This window comes from Cydia splendana, chromosome 12 (genome assembly GCF_910591565.1).
Source record: "Cydia splendana chromosome 12, ilCydSple1.2, whole genome shotgun sequence".
NCBI classification, from domain to species: domain Eukaryota; kingdom Metazoa; phylum Arthropoda; class Insecta; order Lepidoptera; family Tortricidae; genus Cydia; species Cydia splendana.
This window is the reverse complement of record NC_085971.1, coordinates 21,121,753-21,144,376: the sequence shown is the minus strand read 5'-3', so window position 1 is coordinate 21,144,376 and position 22,624 is coordinate 21,121,753. Positions and strand designations below refer to the sequence as shown.

General features: G+C 42.0%; 3 protein-coding genes across 3 annotated transcripts in view; 2 read left to right on the top strand and 1 right to left on the bottom strand.

The window, feature by feature from the left end:
- Positions 1 to 22,624, top strand: part of LOC134795660 (uncharacterized) — a 117,637-nt gene that overhangs the window by 28,728 nt on the left and 66,285 nt on the right. The gene's annotated exons all lie outside the window — the stretch shown is intronic.
- The window catches only part of LOC134795662 (beta-alanine transporter-like), a 62,743-nt gene that overhangs the window by 25,575 nt on the left and 14,544 nt on the right, over positions 1 to 22,624 (bottom strand). The window lies entirely within an intron of this gene.
- LOC134795883 (protein lifeguard 2-like) lies at positions 3,493 to 21,810 on the top strand. Its single transcript, XM_063767813.1, has 8 exons — positions 3,493 to 3,630; positions 4,818 to 4,975; positions 12,968 to 13,096; positions 16,550 to 16,659; positions 19,207 to 19,370; positions 19,497 to 19,741; positions 20,094 to 20,223; positions 20,473 to 21,810. Exons 2-8 carry the CDS (start codon positions 4,862 to 4,864, stop codon positions 20,688 to 20,690), a joined length of 1,110 nt encoding a protein of 369 aa, XP_063623883.1. The 5' UTR covers positions 3,493 to 3,630; positions 4,818 to 4,861; the 3' UTR covers positions 20,691 to 21,810.

The following is a 22,624-nucleotide window of genomic DNA, read 5'->3' as shown; positions in this document are numbered from 1 at the left end:
ATCAGGTATAAAACGCGGCCCTCCTACCCGGAGCAGTCAGTCGTCACCGTCGATTGAAACTGTAAACACTTAAAGTGAAGTTGAAGTTAGAATAAATCGTATTATTCGAAGTGAGAATAAAGTCAAGTGCTATATTATGAAGCGGTTTTTTGTGTTTATCCCTGTGGAGGTTTCACTATGTTGCACCAAACCTGAGTTCTACTAGGTACAGCCAGGGTTCAGCATCAGCGCAGATGTATATATACTAAAAACTTCTCTAGAATGTAACAAACACTTTTCTGAAAACCGCATCAAAATCGGTTCCGCCAGCCAGCGGTTTTGGACGTCAAGGTTTGGACCACCTTGTATACATAAACAGGCCAGGGTGATCAATCCAAATGGGTCAGTATGGAGAAGTCAGAAACTATAACAGATAGCGAAATTTGTTCTTAGGAACCATGGCGTCGATTTTAGATTTAATAATAATGGCATTAATTTTTTTTTAAATCTATCATACATAACCGGGATTCGAACCTGGTCAATATTCTTTATGTAATCGCGTGTACTATTTGTTTGTATGGCAACTTTTAAACGATGCGTGATAGGTGGGGGGTGATCGACCAAATATCATAGGGGCCCCGAGACAAAACAAACTACATTGCTACGGGTAGGCGGTGAGAATAAATAAAACTGTAGTTTTTAAAATAACGAACTAAATTTATTCTCCCTTAACTTCCGCCGCAAGCACACGATTACGTCGTAGGGTAGGGTACGTTCTAGGCCGGTACTGATTTTGCTCCGAGGACAGTTCCACCACGCAAGTACTCCCCTGAAGCTGCCGGAGCCACTGCGGGTTGGGAGACGGACGAGCTGAGGGACGTCAGCTGGGGCCGCTCAGGAACTGCCGGCTGGTCTTCACGGCTACGGTCTTAGCCGTAACTAGGCTCCCTGGAATTTATTTCCATTGTGTGAGGAAAAGTTCTTAATAAGTCTCCGCTGACTGTACCCGGCACGGCAAGAAGCAAAGCAGGAAGCAGTACTGCGTGATGATGATGGTGAAAGTTTGGTGATGTGCGGAATGGTACAGTCAGACGGAGTTTACACTTTGCACTGATGTTATGTTTAAAAGAACAAGTTATAAAACAAAACTGAGTATAGGATCTAACGGTCAAATTTTGAATTAAAATTACTGGAAAATAAATTAACTCATAGACTTTAAAGAAACACAATTTAGCAATTAAAACGAGATGTAATAAGAGTGGAATGAATGCAAGAGTACTTGAATTAAGTGGCAAGCAAAATCACACAAAGAAATAGCATAGCGAAACAGCCGTTAGAAATAACATTTAAATCTACCTGCTTAGAATAAGCGTAAGAAATGTTCAACACTTACCCAAAGGGGATTTTAAACACTAAAAAATAATTCCATTTGCACTAAATGAGTGCAGGAACGGAATGAATAAATACAATCGAACAAATTAATTCTCGCCGGGCACGACAGACGTCGCTGCGCGAGGGCAAGCGAGCGTGCGCCGGCGACGAAAGCTAGATCTGTCCTCACTCTGATCGACTCGCGCGCGGGCCCGCGCGGAGAGAGGGTCCGCGGGACGGGGACGCCGCTAGCCGGTTTACTTCGAACAAAAGAGTGTTGCACGAAGTACAGTGAGTCGCAATAAGAAGGAACAGTTTTGTAAACATAATATTAAAGTGTTATAATTTATTTATCAATCTAATTTAATTTTATAAATGTAACCTAGGTTACGTAACGTATCTACGTTACACTACATTAAAATAAATTCAAAATGGCCGACTTTTTATTTTTATTTTTTCAAGTTGGTCCGAGCGCGCTGAGATTTGGCATGCGGCGAGCCTGGGGGGTGCTGGGGGCCCAAGATTACCATGTCAAAAATTTTTTTGGAAAAATCCAAAATGGCGGCGGACACGGGGAAAGTCAAATTTCTAAGTAGGTTAAGCGAGCCCGAAGGGCGAGCTTCAGGCCGGGAGGCCGAAGGCCGACCCCGGCGGAGGGCCGAAGGCCCGGAGCCTCCACCCCGACTCCCAATAGGAAAAGTGTTGGGTCGTGTTTATGATCCAACTTCCCCCTCTCGTGTGACGCTTCGGGCCTTCGGCCCTACGCGGAGCTCGGCCTTCGGCCTTCGCAAGCCTCGACGCTTCGCCGTCGGGCAAACGGCCCGCCGGCTTAGCTCATCAAGCCAGTTGACTTGGTAGAACGCTTGGAAGCACCGCATTCACGCAGCTCGGCCTTCAGCCTCGCGTTTTAGGAGTCGGGGTGGAAGCTCCGGGCCTTCGGCCTTCCGCCGGGGTCGGCCTTCAGCCTCCCGGCCTGAAGCTCGCCCTTTAGGCTCGCTTAACCTACTTGGAAATATGACTTTGCCCGTGTCCGCCGCCATTTTGGATATTTAAAAAAAAATTTTTGACATGGTAATCTTGGGCCCCCAGCACCCCCCAGGCTCGCCGCATGCCAAATCTCAGCGCACTCGGACCAACTTGAAAAAATTAAAAAAAGTCGGCCATTTTGAATTGTTTTTAATGTAGTTTGTTTTGTTTAGGGACCCTCTATGATATTTGGTCGAGCACCCCCCACCTATCACGCATCGTTTAAAAGTTGCCATACAAACAAATAATTGACCAGGTTCGAATCCCGGTTATGTATGATAGATTTAAAAAAAATTGAATGCCATTATTATTAAATCTAAAATCGAAGCCATGGTTCCTAAGAACAGATTTCGCTATCTCTCATAGTTTCTGACTTCTCCATACTGAGGGCCGATTTTTGAATTTCGATCGCTCGATTTCGTCACTCGAAAATCGGTGGAATACGGCGAAATGCTAATTTTTGAAATACGAGCGATCGAAATTTGGAATCTATTGGTATTGACCACTCGATTTCAATTCTATTAGTAGAATTTAAATGCCTAGTACTGGAGATATTATTTAACGAAATACACGAAATCGAGTGGTCGAAATTCAAAAATCGGCCCCCTGACCCATTTGGATTGATCACCCTGTATTGGTTTGAAAGGGAGGACACTACAGTGTGCCACTTTTTAATTTCTACTCTTTTTTGCCAAGCTGTAATCTCGTCGAGCTATACTGGGTCAAGCAGATCTTGTCAGTAGAAAAAGGCGCGAAATTCAAATTTTCTATGGGACGATATCGTTTCGCGCCTACATTTTTCAAATTTGCCGCCTTTTTCTACTGACCAGATCAGCTTGACCCAGTATATAAATTTATGTTTATAACCGAATGACAAGCCGATCGCGTTTACACTTGCGCAGCTCGCGCTCACAAGCGCGCGTCGCGTCCGTTGGGCTCATGCCCAAAAACCGCTCCTCCACGCGAGCCAGGACGAGCCACGAGCCCACCGCTTATACTCGCGTCTCGGCTCGTGCCTCGCGCGAGAATGTAAATCGCTTATTAAGTTTCGCCTCCCTCACCCCTCCCCCCCTGGACTTCAGTCAGTTTAGTTATGTTGTGTTTTGTTTTGTGAATTCATGTACCGGCAGGAGGTCTCCACTTGTGGGACCTCACTTTGTCTGCATTTTTATTTAGCTACTTGTTATCAGTTGACGTTAATTGTTATTCAATCAGCGAGTTTTCTTTTATAGTTATAGTGAATTTTTGTACTGGGTAAGCCGCAACTTTATCTAATAAATACCGAAACTTAACGACGCGTCTCGTGCATTATTTATGTATAATATTTTTTTTGCAATGTTCAGATATAAATCAATGCAGTTATTGATTTTAATAGGAATAGATGTTAATATTGTTAATCTGGTCTTGATATAGGTAAACTGTTATTTATGGCCGGGATTCGGAAGCTGTCTTGATTCATGTGATGTTTTGCGTAGGTCTTTTCCTTGTTTGTTTCGCAGCCACCGCTCGCTGTGTTTTGGCTGTGTTGCTAGGTACGAGTGCGAGAGGAAGGAAAGCAGGTTCAAGTTCCGATGTTTGGGTTTACCCATCATCATTGCGACCGAGTTTAATTTTAAGAGTTCGCTCGGTGTTTCCCGAGTTGCAATTTACATTGGAGTCGGTTTTCGCCTTGTATCCATGTGTTGCGATTTATCGTCATAATAACGAGAACAAAGTTTAAAAACTGCTCTGTTATTTGCAAGTACATACCAACTGGCATCCTAGTATTTGCTGATTGCCATGTAAAGTTTGCTTGGCTTGAGCACAGTATAATAAATTGCTTGAGTCAGACTCTAGGCGCGCCTTAAAGGTAAATTGCCTTAGAGGATTTTGCATTTTACAATGTTTATATTTGCCATAAAATGTTCTTAGTCCCAATTATATTCCAAGAACTTACAATACCTATTAATACAATTTTTTTATTATTATTATTTGTAAAGCAGGCAGGCAGTTGAAACAACTGATAAAGCCTGTATCTAGATTCTAGAGTCATCAACCAAGTTTTCAGTGTTGAGTAGAATTTGCATTGTGCTTGTCTAATTTATTATTGAACTCATTGACACTTTGGGCCGATATACATTGTCTGGGAGTTTGTTCCAAGCTTTGACAACTCTGTTGCTAAAGAAGTGTCTATGAGGTTTATTGTAGGACCTGCTGAAATTTAATCTAGTATATTTTTTATCTCAGCTAACTGTAAGAATTATTTCAATGGTTGCTATCATACAAAATATAACATAACTGTAATGTTTATTGTTTAGTCACAAAACAAAAATAAAAGTACCTAACAGATGTGATTTTTGGACATTAGTTGTTCCTCTGTCTGTCTGAAATAAAGAATATGAATCTGTTTTCATTATTGATAGGGCTTCCATTACAATATTTTTATTTTAGCAAATTTACAGGTCAAATAGTTGTTTAGAGAGTAAGTGTTGTGCTGGGTGGCAAGATGGCTAAAGCAACAAGCAAGGATCACCCGGAGGAAGACCTGTTCTTTCCGCCAGGGGCGCCGCCGCCATACATCACCTCCCAGCACCAGCAGGGCTCCAGCGTCCACAACTCTGTGAGTAACCACAACAACCTGCAGTAAGGCTGCCGCTACTCAGCTGTATTTGTTCACACAATGCACAGTGCACTGCCAAACTAATTGCAACAACTTGTAATTAGTGATACCGCACAGGCCATTTTTGTTGTATATTAGTTTGGAAGTTACAAGTGGAGTCATTCCGGATAAGCCATGCTAGATTGGGTATTGATTGAGGTGAATGAAAGTCGTCAACTACCATGTGTCACGTGCCTTTATAATTCATTATATAAATTGGAGCACTGGAGTTGAGCCTTAGTGTATACTCCCATACCAGAGGTTTTGTTGTATGTAGAAGGGTGCTGTTATTTTGCCAGTGTAATAAAATCTCATTTGCTGTCTTTAACACTACAGAGATTCATTGGGTAGAAGTGAGGCTCGACTGCCATCTTTGTCCATAAATTATTATATGTAAAATACCTAAATAAATTAGTAAAATATAATTTAAAAAACCGGACAAGTGCGAGTCGGTCTCGCTCACCGAGGGTTCCGTACTTTTTAGTATTTGTTGTTATAGCGGCAACAGAAATACATCATCTGTGAAAATTTCAACTGTCTAGCTATCACGGTTCATGAGATACAGCCTGGTGACAGACAGACGGACGGACGGACGGGGACGGACAGCGGAGTCTTTAGGGTCCCATTTTTTACCCTTTGGGTACGGAACCCTAAAAACCAACATTGCAGCTGCAAATCTTATTACGACTTATCTATCAGGAACAGGATAAAGTTTTAACAATACCTATAATTATGTTATTATGTTATAGTAACTAGTAACAGACCTTGAGGTAAAAGCATCTCCAATAGTTTTATAATTTTTCCTCTTATGAAGGTGTATACTAGCCCAGATGCATTTGTTTTCGTCTAGTCAGACCATTTTTTAGGGTTCCGTACCCGAAGGGTAAAAACGGGACCCTATTACTAAGACTCCGCTGTCCATCTGTCTGTCTGTCACCAGGCTGTTTCTCATGAACCGTGATAGCTAGGCAGTTGAAATTTTCACAGATGATGTACCCTATTACTGTTGCCGCTATAACAACGAATACTAAAAACAGAAAATAATAAATATTTAAGTGGGGCTCCCATACTCGTACCTACAACAAACGTGATGATTTTGCCGTTTTTTGCGTAATGGTACGGAACCCTTTGTGCGCGAGTCCGACTCGCACTTGGCCAGTTTTTTTTTTAGTTTAGAATATTTATGCATCAGGCACTGGCATGTTTATTATAAAAAACCGGGCAAGTGCGAGTCGGACTCGCGCACGAAGGGTTCCGTACCATAATGCAAAAAAAAAAAAAACAAAAAAAAAAGCAAAAAAAAACGGTCACCCATCCAAGTACTGACCACTCCCGACGTTGCTTAACTTTGGTCAAAAATCACGTTTGTTGTATGGGAGCCCCATTTAAATCTTTATTTTATTCTGTTTTTAGTATTTGTTGTTATAGCGGCAACAGAAATACATCATCTGTGAAAATTTCAACTGTCTAGCTATCACGGTTCGTGAGATACAGCCTGGTGACAGACGGACGGACGGACGGACGGACGGACGGACGGACGGACGGACAGCGAAGTCTTAGTAATAGGGTCCCGTTTTACCCTTTGGGTACGGAACCCTAAAAAATGATGTGTTACATATATAGGATAGGTATCAGGTTTAGAAGTAGGTATATTGGACCTCACTACGCTTACGCTGTTATGAAATATGGTGTTTATGGCATGACAACAAGATATATTTGAATAAGTTTTCAAAAGTAAAGCACATTCCGTGGAATGGAAGTGCGTGCATGGGGCGCACATGCTCGGCTCGATAAGCGGTCGCGGGCGCGGCGCGGGGGCGCCTGCGTTCCGGGAACTACCTACCTACATGCCAGTACATTGATAATAAGACGCGCAGGCTAATTATTACAAATGTAGAGAGGACAGAGTACCTTGCAAGGTAATTCCCCTACCTAATACATATAATAGGTAAGTATGTATAATATTATTGATGTAGGTGTAGGTAGTAGGTAGGTATTATATTCCACTTTAGTTATTTTATCGCCAACATATTTATCATGTTCCCATGCATTGAAACTGACACCGACACGTTTATAAAGGTTTTCGTCATAATTATATTAGCAACATTGACGTATATAATGTATATATCTCAGGACTGGCCTTACGGGCAATAAGAATGGGGCTTGAATGGGGCCAGTACAGCGGTGTGACATCGCTACAACGCGATTGGTCGCAACTAGTTGCGTTTAGGCTGCACGATTGGCTCGAATTCGTGAGTGACACCGCTGAAGTAGTACCATTTTTAGTGCCCGTAAGGCCGGTCCTCAGATATAATACGTCAATGATTAGCAATCATTAGGAGTATATTGACAGATTGCGTTTAATCTTTGTTCTACTTATACATAATATACATATACAAGTCATACACAGATTTAGTCCCAGTCTGTTTTTCTGTTCCCAAAAGTTTATTTATAACCTAGGTAGTTTATAAAAGTACTTAGCCTGAGAACTAGGTATCTTTGCTTAGTTTGAGGCTAGGTCGATTGGTGTAAAAATGAACAAACACACGCAGGGATGAATTAAAAATAGTCATCTAAATCCAGGTCTTTTGATAGGCTTGCGTGGGGATATAGATCCAAAGGCCCTTTGGAGAGCTTTAATGTCATGTAGAACGCCTGTTGCATGGAACCCGCTCACAGGCGCAACAATAGAACATCCATGAACCGGTCTCAGCAGGCATTGGGACTATTGTAGGATAAAAACTTTTACAAAAAAAAGAAAACCGACTTCAAAAAAGATAAAATAAAATATTATCCGTTTTTAAGTATATGCGTTACCAACTGATATGTTTGAAGTCGGTGCCAAGCCAAATTTGAAGCATACCATGATTTTAGGGCGATTCGATAACAATGTGGCTATATGTATGTACGTTGGATTGCCTTACACGACAGCAATGATCATACTTTCTGTAAATACCTAAGAACAGTAAGAACCCACTCAATCCACCTTGGCGCAGTCCGTACCATGTTTGTCGGTACTAGTATAAAACCTATGCGATTGCCGACATGTTTTTTAAAGAGCAATTTTTACTAATTTTCGAACTGTCCATAGTACTCAGGTGTAGGATTGGGAGATTGGGACTGAGTTATTTCCCGCCTCTTATCCAGAGAACATGATTTCAAAATATAAAACAATTCAAGAACCATCTACAGACTTTTTACCTGTATGGCAAATTTCACCAGTTTACATGGCAGATGTTTAGCTGAAAAGGTGACAAAGAGACAGACAGAATTACGTTCACCATTATAATACCTATTAGTACAATTGTAATGTGATTTATAGCCATAAAGCTGATTATTTTTGACCGGTATTGTTACTATTTGTCTTGGCACCGACTTCAAACATATCAGTTGGTAACGCATATACTTAAAAACGGATAATATTTTATTTTATCCTTTTTGAAGTCGGTTTTCTTTTTTTTGTAAAAGTTTTTATTTTTCCATTTTTAATTGTAAGGCATTGTCAACAGCTTATGAGTGACGCATGACGCATGAATGAAAAGAATAATGATGCGTATCACTAAATTCGTAATAGACGTGTGCGCCGCGCCGGCGCGCCGCCGCCGCCGGGCTTTTTCGCCACGCCGCCGCCGCCGATAAATGATCGGCGTGAAATCGGCGTGACCTTGAGTGTTGTTAATTAGCTATTCCAACTTGGTTTTTGGATTACAATCTGTATTTTTTTCAGTATATTGTAACAGTTGTCAAATTTATATCAATTATTTATTCTATAAACAGAATTAAAGTTACTTTAAACTGAGTAATCCTCGGTATTCAGCGTCGAGAAAGATGAGGGAGCGATATATGAAGTAGTATGTTTTTTGATTTGATTAATTTGATTTGATTTTTTGAATGAAAAACATCGCAATGGCGGCTCTTTTGATGAAAACTGAACATGAAAGTTCTAGAGAGGTCTTGACATCAACCATTTCAAGACCAAAGTAATGGTAGTAGACAGAGCAAACATGCTCCCAGTTACCGACGCACTCGGCGATTACAGAAAAGCTAGCTAGTATATGTTGGGATATGCTAGTATATGTTCGTTAAGGGGAAAGGGACTCGCGAGCAAATTCTAAACCTTCCTCTCTCTCATAATATAAAAATGCTATGAATTCAACATCCCAATGTACATGTGCTTTGTCGACTATCAGAAATCTTTCGATTGCGTAAGGTGGGAAAAACTGTGGGAGATACTACCTGAACTTGGAGTCCCAAGCCACCTTATAGCCCTACTGCAAAGTCTCTATGGTTCTGGTTATGGAACAGTGACCATTGGAGGCGTCACGTCCAAGAGCTTTAATTTCCAGAAGAGGGTACGAGTACGACAGGGATGCATTATATCTCCCATACTATTTAATATATATGGGGAGTATATAATGCGACACACCCTTGAAGGTTGGGAGGGCGGCTACGCGGACGACACCACCCTCCTTGCATCGTCTGAAATGGAAATGGCGGAAATTCTCAAACGGCTTGAAGAAATCAGCCGCAGAATGGGGCTCGAGATAAATGCAAGAAAGACGAAACTGTGATAGTGAACCGTTTTGGTGTTGAGCAGCGTACAGATGCACTAAACGCTTTCGAAACCGTGGATCATTTTCAGTACCTAGCTCGGTGATCACGAATAAAGAGACCTGTGAACCGGAGATACGCAGACGTATCGGCATGGCTAAGACAGCAATGACCCAACTCGGCAAAATATGGAAAGACAGGAACATTTCGAACCGCACCAAAATACATCTTGTCCGCACACTTGTCTTCTCCATATTTCTCTATGGGGCCGAAACCTGGACGCTGAAAGCCGCTGATAGGCAGAGGATCGACGCTTTCGAAATGTGGTGCTGGCGCCGTATGTTTAGGATTCCTTGGACAGCCCACCGCACAAACGCCTCGGTCCTCAAAGAACTCAGAATGGAGAACACCCAACGTCTGTCCTCTATATGTCTACACCGTGTTGTTACCTACTTTGGCCATATCGCACGAAGAGGGGCCAAGAATTTAGTTAAACTAGTGGTGACGGGAAAGGTCGAGGGTAAAAGACTTAGAGGACGAAGTCCAAAGAGGTGGTCGGACCAGATCTCCGAACAGCTGGAGCTACCTGTTACCACCGCCCTCCATCAAGCCACAGACTGAAACAGTTGGAGGCAATTTATAAAGCGCAAGTGGACTCACGATCCTCAGCAATGGGGGAGCGATTAAGAAGAGAGATATGTTGGGATGATAACCAGTGCCGGTGGTTGCACCGCCGAGATACGCCGCAGAGCTGGCTTGGCTAAGAGTACTATATGGCTAACTTGGACAAGATCTGGAAGAACAGAGGTATTCGACGTGCAACTATGTAAAGTGCGCTTGGTACGAGCTCTCGTCTTTTCAATATTCCAGTATGGTGCCGCAAAGTGGAGCCTCAAAAAGTGTGACGTGCAAAGGTGCATTTGAGGTGTGATATTGACGAAGACTGCTGCTTCTACCTAGGACAGCTAGAAGAACAAACCCCTTAATTCTTAGAGAGAATATTGCCACTCGGCTATCCATGGGCGAGCCCTTAGATTCTTCGGACATAATTATTATGCGGTTTTCAACGCATGAATGGATGAATGAATAAATGAATGGCGAATGGCAAACATGCTCGGAGTGGAGCATGTGTGAGATGGTCGAACGTTGTGAAGAAGTGTACAGATGTGCAGTCCACACGGCTTATGGAGACAAATTACATGAAGTGATCCTCAGCAATGCTCAAACGCAAAAAAGCAATGAAAAAACGAGAAAGAAGAAGATACATCTCAGTGAGCCTGGTGCTTGTACGACAGGAAAACCTTTAAAGCAGCGGTCGGCAACCTTTTAGCAGCCAAGGGCCACATAGTAGTTAACGAAGTTGACGCGGGCCGCACTTTGTTAATATTTGTGACTTTATCAGATATTGTCGTTTGTCAATATTACATACAAAATAGCCAGAGAGGCTCGCGGGCCGCAAGTGAGAGGTTCGCGGGCCACATGCGGCCCGCGGGCCGCTTGTTGCCGACCGCTGCTTTAAAGGGAAGACATAATAACAGTCCGTATGTCTAGCAAATTTCAAGGATATCTGATGTTCTATTTCGTTAAAGTACGTCATTTTAATACGATAACTTATGGAAAGCATAAAAAAACGGAGAGTTACAGATCGGATCGTAGGTCATTGGGACCAGGTGACCGCTTACAGCAAGCCAGTTACTAGGGAAATCAAGTTATTATACCTATCCTATATTAATTTACAAACTCTATTTTGCTCACAGCCTATTCATAACTATACGTAGATTACGTAATTCACTTACCAGCAACCTGAATTGATCAAATTTTTAAGAAAAACAACAAATTAATGATTTTTCTTAAGGAACCTAAAAGTCAAGGTCACGCCGATTTCACGCCGAAAACACGCCGCCGCCGCCGATTTTTTGGCAAACGCCGCCGCCGATCATTTTATAATCGGCGCACACGTCTAATTCGTAATCATTCCTGTCACTACAGTTACGAACACAAAATCCAACCTCCGCCACGCCACTGACCCAATCTCTCAACCCCCAGATCACTCAACCTCACAGCACATCAACCCCTAATCACGGAACCCCTCGACCCTGAAGCCTGAACCACCAACCCTTCAACCGCCGTTTCCCGACTCCTCAGTAGCCTTACCATAAGTCTTAACACTGACATATTTGCTAGCGTGTGCGTAACTTACTTTCTATGCGTCTCGCTCGTACTGGCATCCTATTAGTGCGAGCGAGATGTATAGAAAGTAAGTTACGAAAGACGTTAGCGAATATGTAGTGTCAAACTCGTAGTAAGGCCACAGTTGCACTTCATCAAATGGGTTATTTTCGGGAGGAAATGATTGAGTTAGGTACTATAAAAAACAACGATTTCGCCATACTCGTACCTTTAAAAATGGAGGAGTTCCCTCATTTCCTTATGAATTCCGTCATCAGATTAGAACCAACAATATTATGCGAACACCTTGGAGGTAACTTCGTTCAATCAAAAAAAGAATTACTCAAATCGGACCACGGGTTCCAGAGTAATCTACATTTATAAAATCACGAACATATACACACCCATAGATTGGCTGATATCATAACTAGACGGACTTCCCTTAAACTGCACAGGAAGTCCGTCTACTCGCCGAATTTTAAAAAATGTCATTGTTTTTGCTTAATTTGTGCTTGAAATGATCTGTCACTAAGGCTAAACTATTAATTATTAAATTCTTCATCGTATGCGATTACAAGCAGTAACATAGGTGAATAATTAACAGAACTAGATCACTCCAAAGTAAAAAAAAAAAAAAAGTATGCCGGACTTCGCCACAGTGACTACCCGTAAATGGGTCCGGCTGGCGCAAGAGCTATTGTAAATACAATGGAGAAGAGTGTCGGTTATGCTGCTGAAGTTTGACACCTGACATAATGCCATAACATTGCTTCTACACGTTATCGAGGCAGGCGGTGACTCGCCGCTAACTAGATGGGCCCCCGAAACTGCCGTTGTAAAGACGACCAGGAGCAACACCGGTGTGAGCAGCTCAGGGGTGTCGAGATGTGTGCGCCGCTTTCTACCCAGTGGCTGTTAACAGCCTCTGTGTCAACTCGCGTCTTATGCATCTTTTACTTCCACCCCTGGAGCATATAGCTCTAATGAATCCTCTCTGGAGTCTGGACGGCCACTGAAGGCAAGCCAGAGCTGAGAGTCCTACGGGTCCCCTTGGGGTCCACTCCGACCGACGAACACACGCCGGAGTCGTTGTCGTTACTCCCCAATGCTCGTTTATTATTAAATATTATTATTATAAGTATTTGACTAAACTTTGAGTCTGGATTGCAGATGGCGTTGGATAACGTAGGTAGGCTTGCAAGCATAAGTAAATGCAATGTGTTGAATGTGCAGGAGACGGTGATCTCGTTCCCGGAGGTGGTAGTGAACGAGGTGCCGGGCCACGAGGCGCCGGGCCCCGACGCGCTGGTGCGCAACTTTGACTTCACCGACAAGCAGATCCGCCAGGGCTTCATCAGGAAGGTACGTCGTCGTCACACGGCCCGGCCCACTGTTACAGCCGTACTGACTGACACCAACTCTAACTGGTGTTTCTCATCAGACATCGACGGACGTTAGGTATATTACCCATGTCTTTGAGGTTTACGAATTGTCACTTGCTGACACTTTTGCACCTTGCTCGTATGTAATAAGGCGAAGGAACATGATAATCATAATCATAATCATCATTTATTAATAATATAAAATTACATGTCAAATAGGTACTACAATATGTAGGAACCCAAGTAGCATTGCAAGCTGTATATAAGCTGTATTAAAGTTTATTTGTACACTATAAGCTGTACAGTTAGGCTGTATAAGCGCTTATACAGCCCTTATAAGTAAAAAAAGGGCCCAAATTATACAGCCTTTGGCGTTATTAGAGCTGTAGAGTAGCTGTATAAGCAATACATAAGCTGCATAATAGCTGCGTTACAGCTATATTTCGGTGTAACAGGAAACCTTAACACTACAGATAATCTCTTATAAGTACGATATAAGAATATAAGTTTTAAATGAGTTATAAGATAAGAATAATAATCATTTAAGAAACTAAAATGTCTTAATCTTGTTCATTCGTAATATAGTAATGGCGACAATAAAGTGTTATAGTGGATGGTAAAAGTAAAAGTAAATATTATACAGGACTTGAATGGAATATTACATTATTGGTAAGTGCGGATTATTATTTATTGTGAACATGTGTATCTTTACTGGCAAAATATTTACGCGCCTGCAAAATAACAAAGAGAAACCATAAGGAAAATGTCAAAAATCGGTAAAGTTACTGTTTGTTTTTAAGGTAAGAGTATCAAAAATATTTATAAATATTAATTCTAAGGCTAAACAATTTATTTTAGCTGGTAATCATAACACGGCGTTAGTCTGCTAAATATTTGCAAGTATTTCTTTAATTATATTTACAAATGCGTTTTTTTTTTATTGTAATATGGCGTCAATTTTTAAACAGCCTACAGGATAGTTGGAGAGCATTATAATCTTAGTAGCTGTGCTGTGTAATAAATGGAGTGTCTTTTACAGCTTTTGTAATTAAAGCAGCTTTATAATAGAATATTTGTATTCGTTTGGCTGTATTTCGGTTCTCCGTACATAAGTTATAATTCTCTTTAGAGATCCGTATAACAAATAAAAAACCTGTACTGTAACTGTCATATATTCCTTTAGTTTTATAATACACTTATTTTCAGAAATCATTACACAACTATACTTATACGAGTGTAAAATTACGCCAAAAGATTGTTATAAGCGACTCTATCAGTAATACAGAAAAAAGCTGTACTATAGCTACCATTTATTCATTTGGTTTTTTAATACCCTTACAGACAGAAGTTATACAACTACTATTCTTATAGGAGAGTAAGATTACGCCATAAGAAATAGCTTTAAAACGGGGTTGACAGATACATTTGTACAGCTACAAGTGCCAAGTGATACTACAATACAGCCTGTATACAGCTTTTACAATAAAATTAGCTTGTGGTGTTTCACAACACTTAATGTTTTAAAACGCAGTTGACAGATACTTTTGTACAGCTAAAAGTGCCAAGTGTTACTACAATACAGCCTGTATACAGCTTTTACGATAGAATTAGCTTGTAGTCTCTCACAACACTTTTAGTTTTATAGTAGATTTTTTATATTCTGATAAAGCACCCCATGCTTCCGCAGAATCCTTTATAATGATTTTATACAGCTTGAGCTGTATAATGTCTGTAAAGTACCTTTTATACAGCTTAAATCTTTTCTGACACTCTTATACGTCCCTTAAATCACTCTAAGTTCTTAATTGGCTGCTATATTGATGTTGCCGACACTTCCATGCTACTTGGGAAGGTATTACATAATATTATTCTTATTCTATGACATAGGTTTACTTATAAATAGCTCTTTGTGGTCATAGAACGTCTGCTCGAGGAGCCAGTGTTTAAGTTTAGTTTTGAACATTGACGCACTTTTTGCAGTAACAATTTCACGCGGAAGGCAATTGTACACTTTTCGACCCATTACATGACTTAGCTTTTTGGTTTTCGCGAGTCTGTGCGACGCGAGTGGCAGCATTCCAGCGCGTGCGCTGCGCATTGCGTACCTACGCGGGGCTTCGATGATTGGATTGGACATGTTAACATATATTTGACGTCGACTGTACATAGGTACATAAGACAGGATATATCTAAACTATTAAGGCGCATACATCCCTCGTGATCCGAGGCTCTGCATGTTTACACATTGATTCGTGTTTAGTGCCAGTTCATACATTTGTTACTTGCGTTTAGTAGCAAATGTAATGAACTCGCCTAATCGCTAAGTGCACGACTTTTTTTTCTGTTTGGCCCTATGGTTGACTGGTAGAGAATCCCACAAGGCATTAAGTCCGCCTTTTGTACTTTTTTTGATGTTCAATATAGTTTAAAATAAAATAAATAATAAATATAAAACTACTCCAAAACTCAAAAAGAGTTCAGTAGTGAACGGATTTTCGCACGATTTTCATCTATCAATAGAGTGATTCTTGAGGAAGGTTTAGGTAGCTACTATATAACTGGTTAAGGTTTTGTTTAAATTGATTGAAATATGACGATGTTGTCGGTAAAAATCACGCTGGCTAGGAGCTTTAATCGAAAACGCTGCCCAATCCGTTTGAGCTATAACAACACGAATATATGGTGGGGTTGTCTCTCTTTCATGGATCTACAAAAAAGTCCGAGATGGTGTACACTCTTTTAAGGATAACTTACTATACCTACCCATTCTTAATTTTTAGAAAAACATCACATAAGGTGGCATTTGCAAAGCTATTTAGTATTTACACGAATAGAGTTTAAATAATTATCAAATCAGATACGTTAGTTATATGAAGCATTTCATACAGATTACAGTGGTCCCTCTTATACCATACAATTTAAATGAATATCTCAGCAGTAATCGTAAATTAAAATTCCATTTCAAGCCATATAACTTGTACGAAATGTTGAAAGACGCTATCCTTCGTTAGTTCCAGTTTTCACCACCGCATGCGCTGCGATCGCTTTACTTACCCCCACCATGCGCTTCGCTCCTAGCCATCAGAACACTAATCAATGTGTAACCAGAACCAGTGCCTTAAACAAAAATACTCGCAATCTATGTTTACTGAATAAGTCCAGGGTTATGAATATTGCCTATGTTTTCTGGATTTTTATGGTTAAGTTTTTTTTGTATAGATAAATGATAAACTATACACAAAATTAACAATCCTCTGATTTTATTCTGTGACTATAAATATTTAGATGCAACTTAAGATTTCCAGCGGCAACACACAAACCTTTCTTGCGGGCTTAATAATTAGCCTTAGCTTAATTGTGGAGGATTTTTCTATTTGTTTATTCACGTACGAGTACGACACTGTTATATAGTGATATAGTGTGTGTGTCGCAGGTGTACAGTATCATCATGGCGCAGCTGGCGGTGACCGCCGGGGTGGTGGCGTGGTTCATATACGACGAACGTCTGATGAGTGTTGTGGGACAGAACCCGGGGGTGTTCTTGTGAGTACCTACCAACATTTTTACATTTTGTGTTATACTAAAAGGGTAACTCAAAATACTCTAGTCTTTTTAATATTCGGTTTTAAGTCAACAAGTTCAATTTATCTGATATCTATAGAATCTTGGCACCCATTTAGATCTCAACTCTTTTGTGGCTAAACAAATATTTTCAAACTCATATATTGTTATAGTAAAATAGTCACTAAAAATAAAAATATTTTTCAAACTCTGATTTTATATGGGATTGTTAAGACGAAACAGGAGCTGAGTTTTAAATATTTTAGGTAAATATACCCGACTCGCTAACGGAAGCGGCACCTAAAAGTAGTGCGATAAGGGCAAGGCGAAAAATCCTGCGTAAAAATCTCAAAAATCGAGGTTTCGTACTCCTCTGTTTCCTCCTCCAAAACTTAACCAATCGTAACCAAATTTGGAAATCTAAATGATTATGAAATTATCTGTGTCGGACCGTTTTGCTTTTTTGGATAATTGCTATCAGTTTTGAATGCCACGCCTCTCATTGCGGCATAGTCAATTAGGCCATTTTGGCCATTTTTGAAGGGCTCTAGCGCCTTAAAAAACAAAAATATCAAAAAAAGCAAAACGGTCCGACACAGATATTGACAATATTAATCTGTGTTGAAAAAATCATTGCTCTAGCTTCAAAAACCACGGAGGAAAACGAGGAGTACGTTTGTATGGAGAAATGACCACTCCCGTTGGCTCTTAATCCAGCCATTAACAATCCCATATAAACTGATCACTAAATATAGTAAAATTTTACACCAAGAAAATAATTTTTACCACCAAAAATAATAAAATGATCACCAAAATCAGAACTACATTTTAATGTGAAATGATTACCAATTTTTTTACATTTTCCTATCTTTTTAAAGCAAATGACACCAAACTAATAATTGTTAACCCAAAAATAGTAAATGATAACCAATATTAAAACTCCATTTTAATGTAAAATTATAACCAAAAATTTTATTTTTGCCATCCTATTAAAGCAAATAACTCCAAACTAATCATTGTTAGCCTAAAAATAGGCAATAACCACCAGAAGTTTACCACATTTTAATTAAAAATCTCATGCAAACATTTAACTTCTCGTTATCCTATTAAATTAATTAATTCACTTCGTCACCATCGTAGCATTTCGTTTCTGTAAGGGTCGTAGTTCTAACCTAACCTAACCCACATTTCTGATAGCGTTCGATTCTGTGAGGATCGCAGTTCTAACCTCCCCTAGCCCACTTTTCTAGTAGCATTTCTTTTCTGTAAGGGTCGCAATTCTAACCTAACCCACATTTCTACATTTCGTTTCTGTAAGGGTCGCAGTTCTAACATCACCTAACCTGTTTTGATAGCGCTTCGTTTTTGTGAGGTTCGCGCAGTTCTAACCTTTTTTTTTTGATGACCCAGAGGGAATCCTTTACGGATCCCACTGGCCCGGGAGAAGCTCAGTGGGTATGTCCGACTTCCACGGACTAAACCCCCTGGGGTGTTCCGCCCAGGGTGGCTGGTGGCAAGGTTATAGGCGGGGTTTCGTGAACTCGATTATAGACTCCCCATGCCTCCTCACTGCTGATCATACGGCGTATTAGCGCCGGCAGTGAGAGGTCTCCTCCCACAGCCGCGGCCAGGGCAGCGCGAGGCTCCCACGCAGGGCATATCTCGCGCGTGTGTTGGGCCGTGTCCACGGCTCTTCCATCACAATGGTGGCACACTGTCGTCGGCTCTCTACCCACCCTCTCACACAGGTACCAGCCGAAGCAGCCGTGCCCCGTCAGGAGCTGTGTGAGGTGGAAGGAGGGTACACCGTGCTTGCGTTCGACCCATTCTTTCAGAACGGGCCGAACAGCGGCCACCAGGTCCCGGCTAGCTCCCGGGATCTCCAGACGCTCCGACCATTTTGCATAGAGCACCTCTCGTGCTTCTTCCCGCCACTTGCGAACTTCTTGAGGGGCGGGCCAGTTTTCCTCCCTTCTTGCTGCTAGCACCCGCCAATGGACCGCGGACTGAACCTTGGCTTCAAGGTCCCATGGCGGGCTCCCAGCTAGCAGGCCGGCTGCTGCGTGCGAGTTATCGCGATACGCTCTGGCCACCCTGAGAGCTATGGCCCTCTGCGGCCGACGCAATAGCGCCGCACCTCGAGTTGTCAGGGCGCCCGCCCATATTGGTGTCCCGTAAAGCGCCATTGAGCGCACCACACCTAAATAAAGCCGCCTGCACGCTCCTCCTGGTCCGCCTAGATTTGGGAGAATCCGCCCAAGGGCTCCGGCTGCAGCCAGCAATTTCGGAGCCAAGCGCCTGAAATGCTCCTCGAACTTCCATTTGCCATCGAGAACGAGTCCTCGCAGTTCTAACCTAACCTAACCCACTTTTCTAGTAGCATTTCGTTTCTATGACGATCGCAGTTCTAACCTAACTTAACCCACTTTTCTAGTAATGCTACTCTCACCTAGCCCACTTTTAGGAAATAATCCATATTCATACAGTTAAACAGAGACGTTGGTAGTAATTTACCTGTTTATGTAATAGCGGCGTGTCGCTGGGCACGTACCTGACGACGGCGCTGTGCCTCATGTGCTGCGAGGGCCCGCGTAGACGCGTGCCCTACAACTACCTGTTCCTGTTGCTGCTCACCCTGTCGCTGTCCGCCATCGTGGGCGTCATGTGCTCGCTGTACCACGTGCGGGAGGTGAGCTGACTCCTGTCTGCTGCTCGCGCGGGTCCGTGCCCTACAACTACCTGTTCCTGTTGCTGCTCACCCTGTCGCTGTCCGCCATCGTGGGCGTCATGTGCTCGCTGTACCACGTGCGGGAGGTGAGCTGACTCCTGTCTGCTGCTCGCGCGGGTCCGTGCCCTACAACTACCTGTTCCTGTTGCTGCTCACCCTGTCGCTGTCCGCCATCGTGGGCGTCATGTGCTCGCTGTACCACGTGCGGGAGGTGAGCTGACTCCTGTCTGCTGCTCGCGCGGGTCCGTGCCCTACAACTACCTGTTCCTGTTGCTGCTCACCCTGTCGCTGTCCGCCATCGTGGGCGTCATGTGCTCGCTGTACCACGTGCGGGAGGTGAGCTGACTCCTGTCTGCTTAATGCACTTAGTGATATTGTTCTAAGTAACCCAAAAGTTTCTAATATTATTTTGATTATACCTACTTTCGTTTATTTATGAGTACTTCGTTAATAAACGGTATAGTAATCTAACGCCCCAGGACTCTGACTGACAATTTCCTGTCCATTTCTGGTTAGATAATACGAGTAAGTAAGGACGGTACCGAATGTTAAAATGTATAGTTGGAACAGCAATGTACGGCAAAATGTCACTGTTAGGTGACAATTGTCACCGTGATGAAACAGGAGCCAGGTAGAAATAAGCACTCAATTGGGACTTAAGCACTTAATTAATATTGGTGTGTTGCAGGTGCTGATCGCGGGCGGCGTCACGTTCGTGATCGTGCTGTCGCTGACGATCTTCGCGTTCCAGACCAAGATCGACTTCACCGTGATGAGCGGCTCCCTCCTAGTGCTGTGCCTGGTGCTTCTGCTTTTCGGTGAGACACTTTACTCGGATTACCTCGGCGCGGCCGTTCTCCAGTATACATCTGAACGGTACTTGTGCCGGCCAGCAGAATATCAGAGCGCGACGATAATTGGTCACAAGTTATCGCACGCGCTTTTATTAAGGATGTAAAATGAAGATAGCACACTAAACTTAGTAAAGTTTACCTGCCAATGGTCCGCAGCGTCTAAACTAAAGCGTTGTTATTGTTTTCCGCTCGGTTGTGCGGCACGGCATGCAGGCATCCTGGCGGCGTTCACCCCGTACCCCGGGCTGCACCAGCTGTACTGCGCGCTGGGCGTGCTGGTGATGGGGGTGTTCCTGGTGTACGACACGCAGCTGATCGTGGGCGGCGACCACCGCTACGCCTTCTCCCCCGAGGAGTACGTGTTCGCGGCGCTCACGCTCTACCTCGACATCATGTACATCTTCATCCGCGTGCTGCGGCTGCTGCGCTAAACAAACATCTCTCATTACGTGTACCTACGTGTACGTGTGTGTGTGTACTCTGTACCTACTGTAGGTACACTCAACGAAGGGAAGGGCAGTGTAGGCAAGGCTCGCATATAAATTAAATGTTTTGTTAAGATACCCTTCTTCTTGTCGGTGGGTGGTTGGTGCCATTATATGCGTCACGTACCTACTTCGCACAGACACAGAGCTTGTGCTCTACCGACCTTCTTGCTGTAAGTACCTAGAGTATGTGTATGTAGAAACGCAACAGGCAAAAGAGTTTGTGGACGGTTTTACCTGATATTGACGGTTGACGGTCTTTCCTGCATTGACCTTAGGGTGGTATTCCACCTGTCATATGTGTATTTTGTCTCACATTTTGCTTAATGAGAGAGTGAGACGCAATGATATTGGATCAAGATATTGGACAGATGGAATACCATCCTTACATACAACTTACTCCAAACATGTCCCTAAGCTCTTATCCCGGCAAATTAAGAACCATGGGACATATTTTTGAGGAAAATGAGTATGTTTATACATTTCTATTGACGCCGACTTAATATTTTGATTAATAATATATTATTTGTAATTAGAATAGTCTGAGCGTTAGGTACACTCCTCGTCAGTGGACCGGTCCACGTATAAACTGAAATAGATTAAGAGTGATTATCAAACTACAAAATCGGCCCGAACAGTACTACGGCCGTGCATTTATTTAATTATAAGTCCTTAAATGTAACAAAAAACATTAATAATGCAAAAAAAATAACAAATAGGGAGTATTACTGCAATGTTCTGCCGCCAGAGTGCAGCACTAGCTCCTCTCCATACATACTGTGCCTTAAACTGTTTTTGACAAGTTATCACAGACAATAAAATATGACATTAATGCATCAAGGCGGTTTGTTAACAAAGGCCTACCGGGAAACGCGAAAATTGACATTTAGTTATCTGCCTCTTTATCGCTCAAATATGCAAGAGTGATAGAGAGGTTAGATAACGAAATTTCGATTTTCTTGTTTCGCGGTAGACCCCCAGATTGTGACGGATAGTGGTGGTGTGGTGGTGGCGTCTCCTACGCGGAGTTTCGCGTAATATTCCCTATTTCCTTAAGAGGAATTTAAAAAAAGCATTTTTATGCTGATTCCAAAAACGACTGTCAGTCCGTGTCAGTAATCTCAAAATGTTTGTAACTTTGTACCTAATTAGATTTTTTTTTATAAAAAAAAAGTTTTAAAATTATAATGTGTAGGTTACAAGTGTTACAAGTTTACAACATTTACAACATGATGTAAGTATATGATCTCAGGACACCTAATTACAGTAATAACATCTTCTTTTAAAATCAGTACTTAAGCATAGATTTATAAGGCATAGATTGAGTGTTCGTACATCCCTAGTGAAGCCAGACGTCGCATTCGTGTCACCGTATTCGATCGGCCCTGGCAGTACTCAAGGTCACGTCGGTTTGTGTACACCTCCCGTTTAAAAATCAAAACACATGAAAAATGGTTGTTTGTGCATTGAATGGGTGTCACAACGCATCATATCATAAAAACAAACCGACTTACATTACATTTCATGCGTAAGTATAGAGTTTAATGTGATATTTTTACGTAATCGTAACTACAAAAATCCAATGTTTCGTCAGCCGCCATTTCGTATAAATGTTGCCAGTGTAGTGAATATTTTTTCCTCAAAATGGGACATGACGTTTACATTCTAACATGAATACGCTTAATTGAAGTTCCTTGTATAATTATCAGAGCTCGGATTTTTCACGGCAAAACAATACACTATCGGAATCTAGCCAGTGATAGAAACATTATTTTATCGATATCGATAATTCAGTACTAGAAGAAAATACGTCACCAAATAAAATAAATATGTAATAAAAACATTTGTATGAAGTTATATATTAGAAACAGACGCAATTT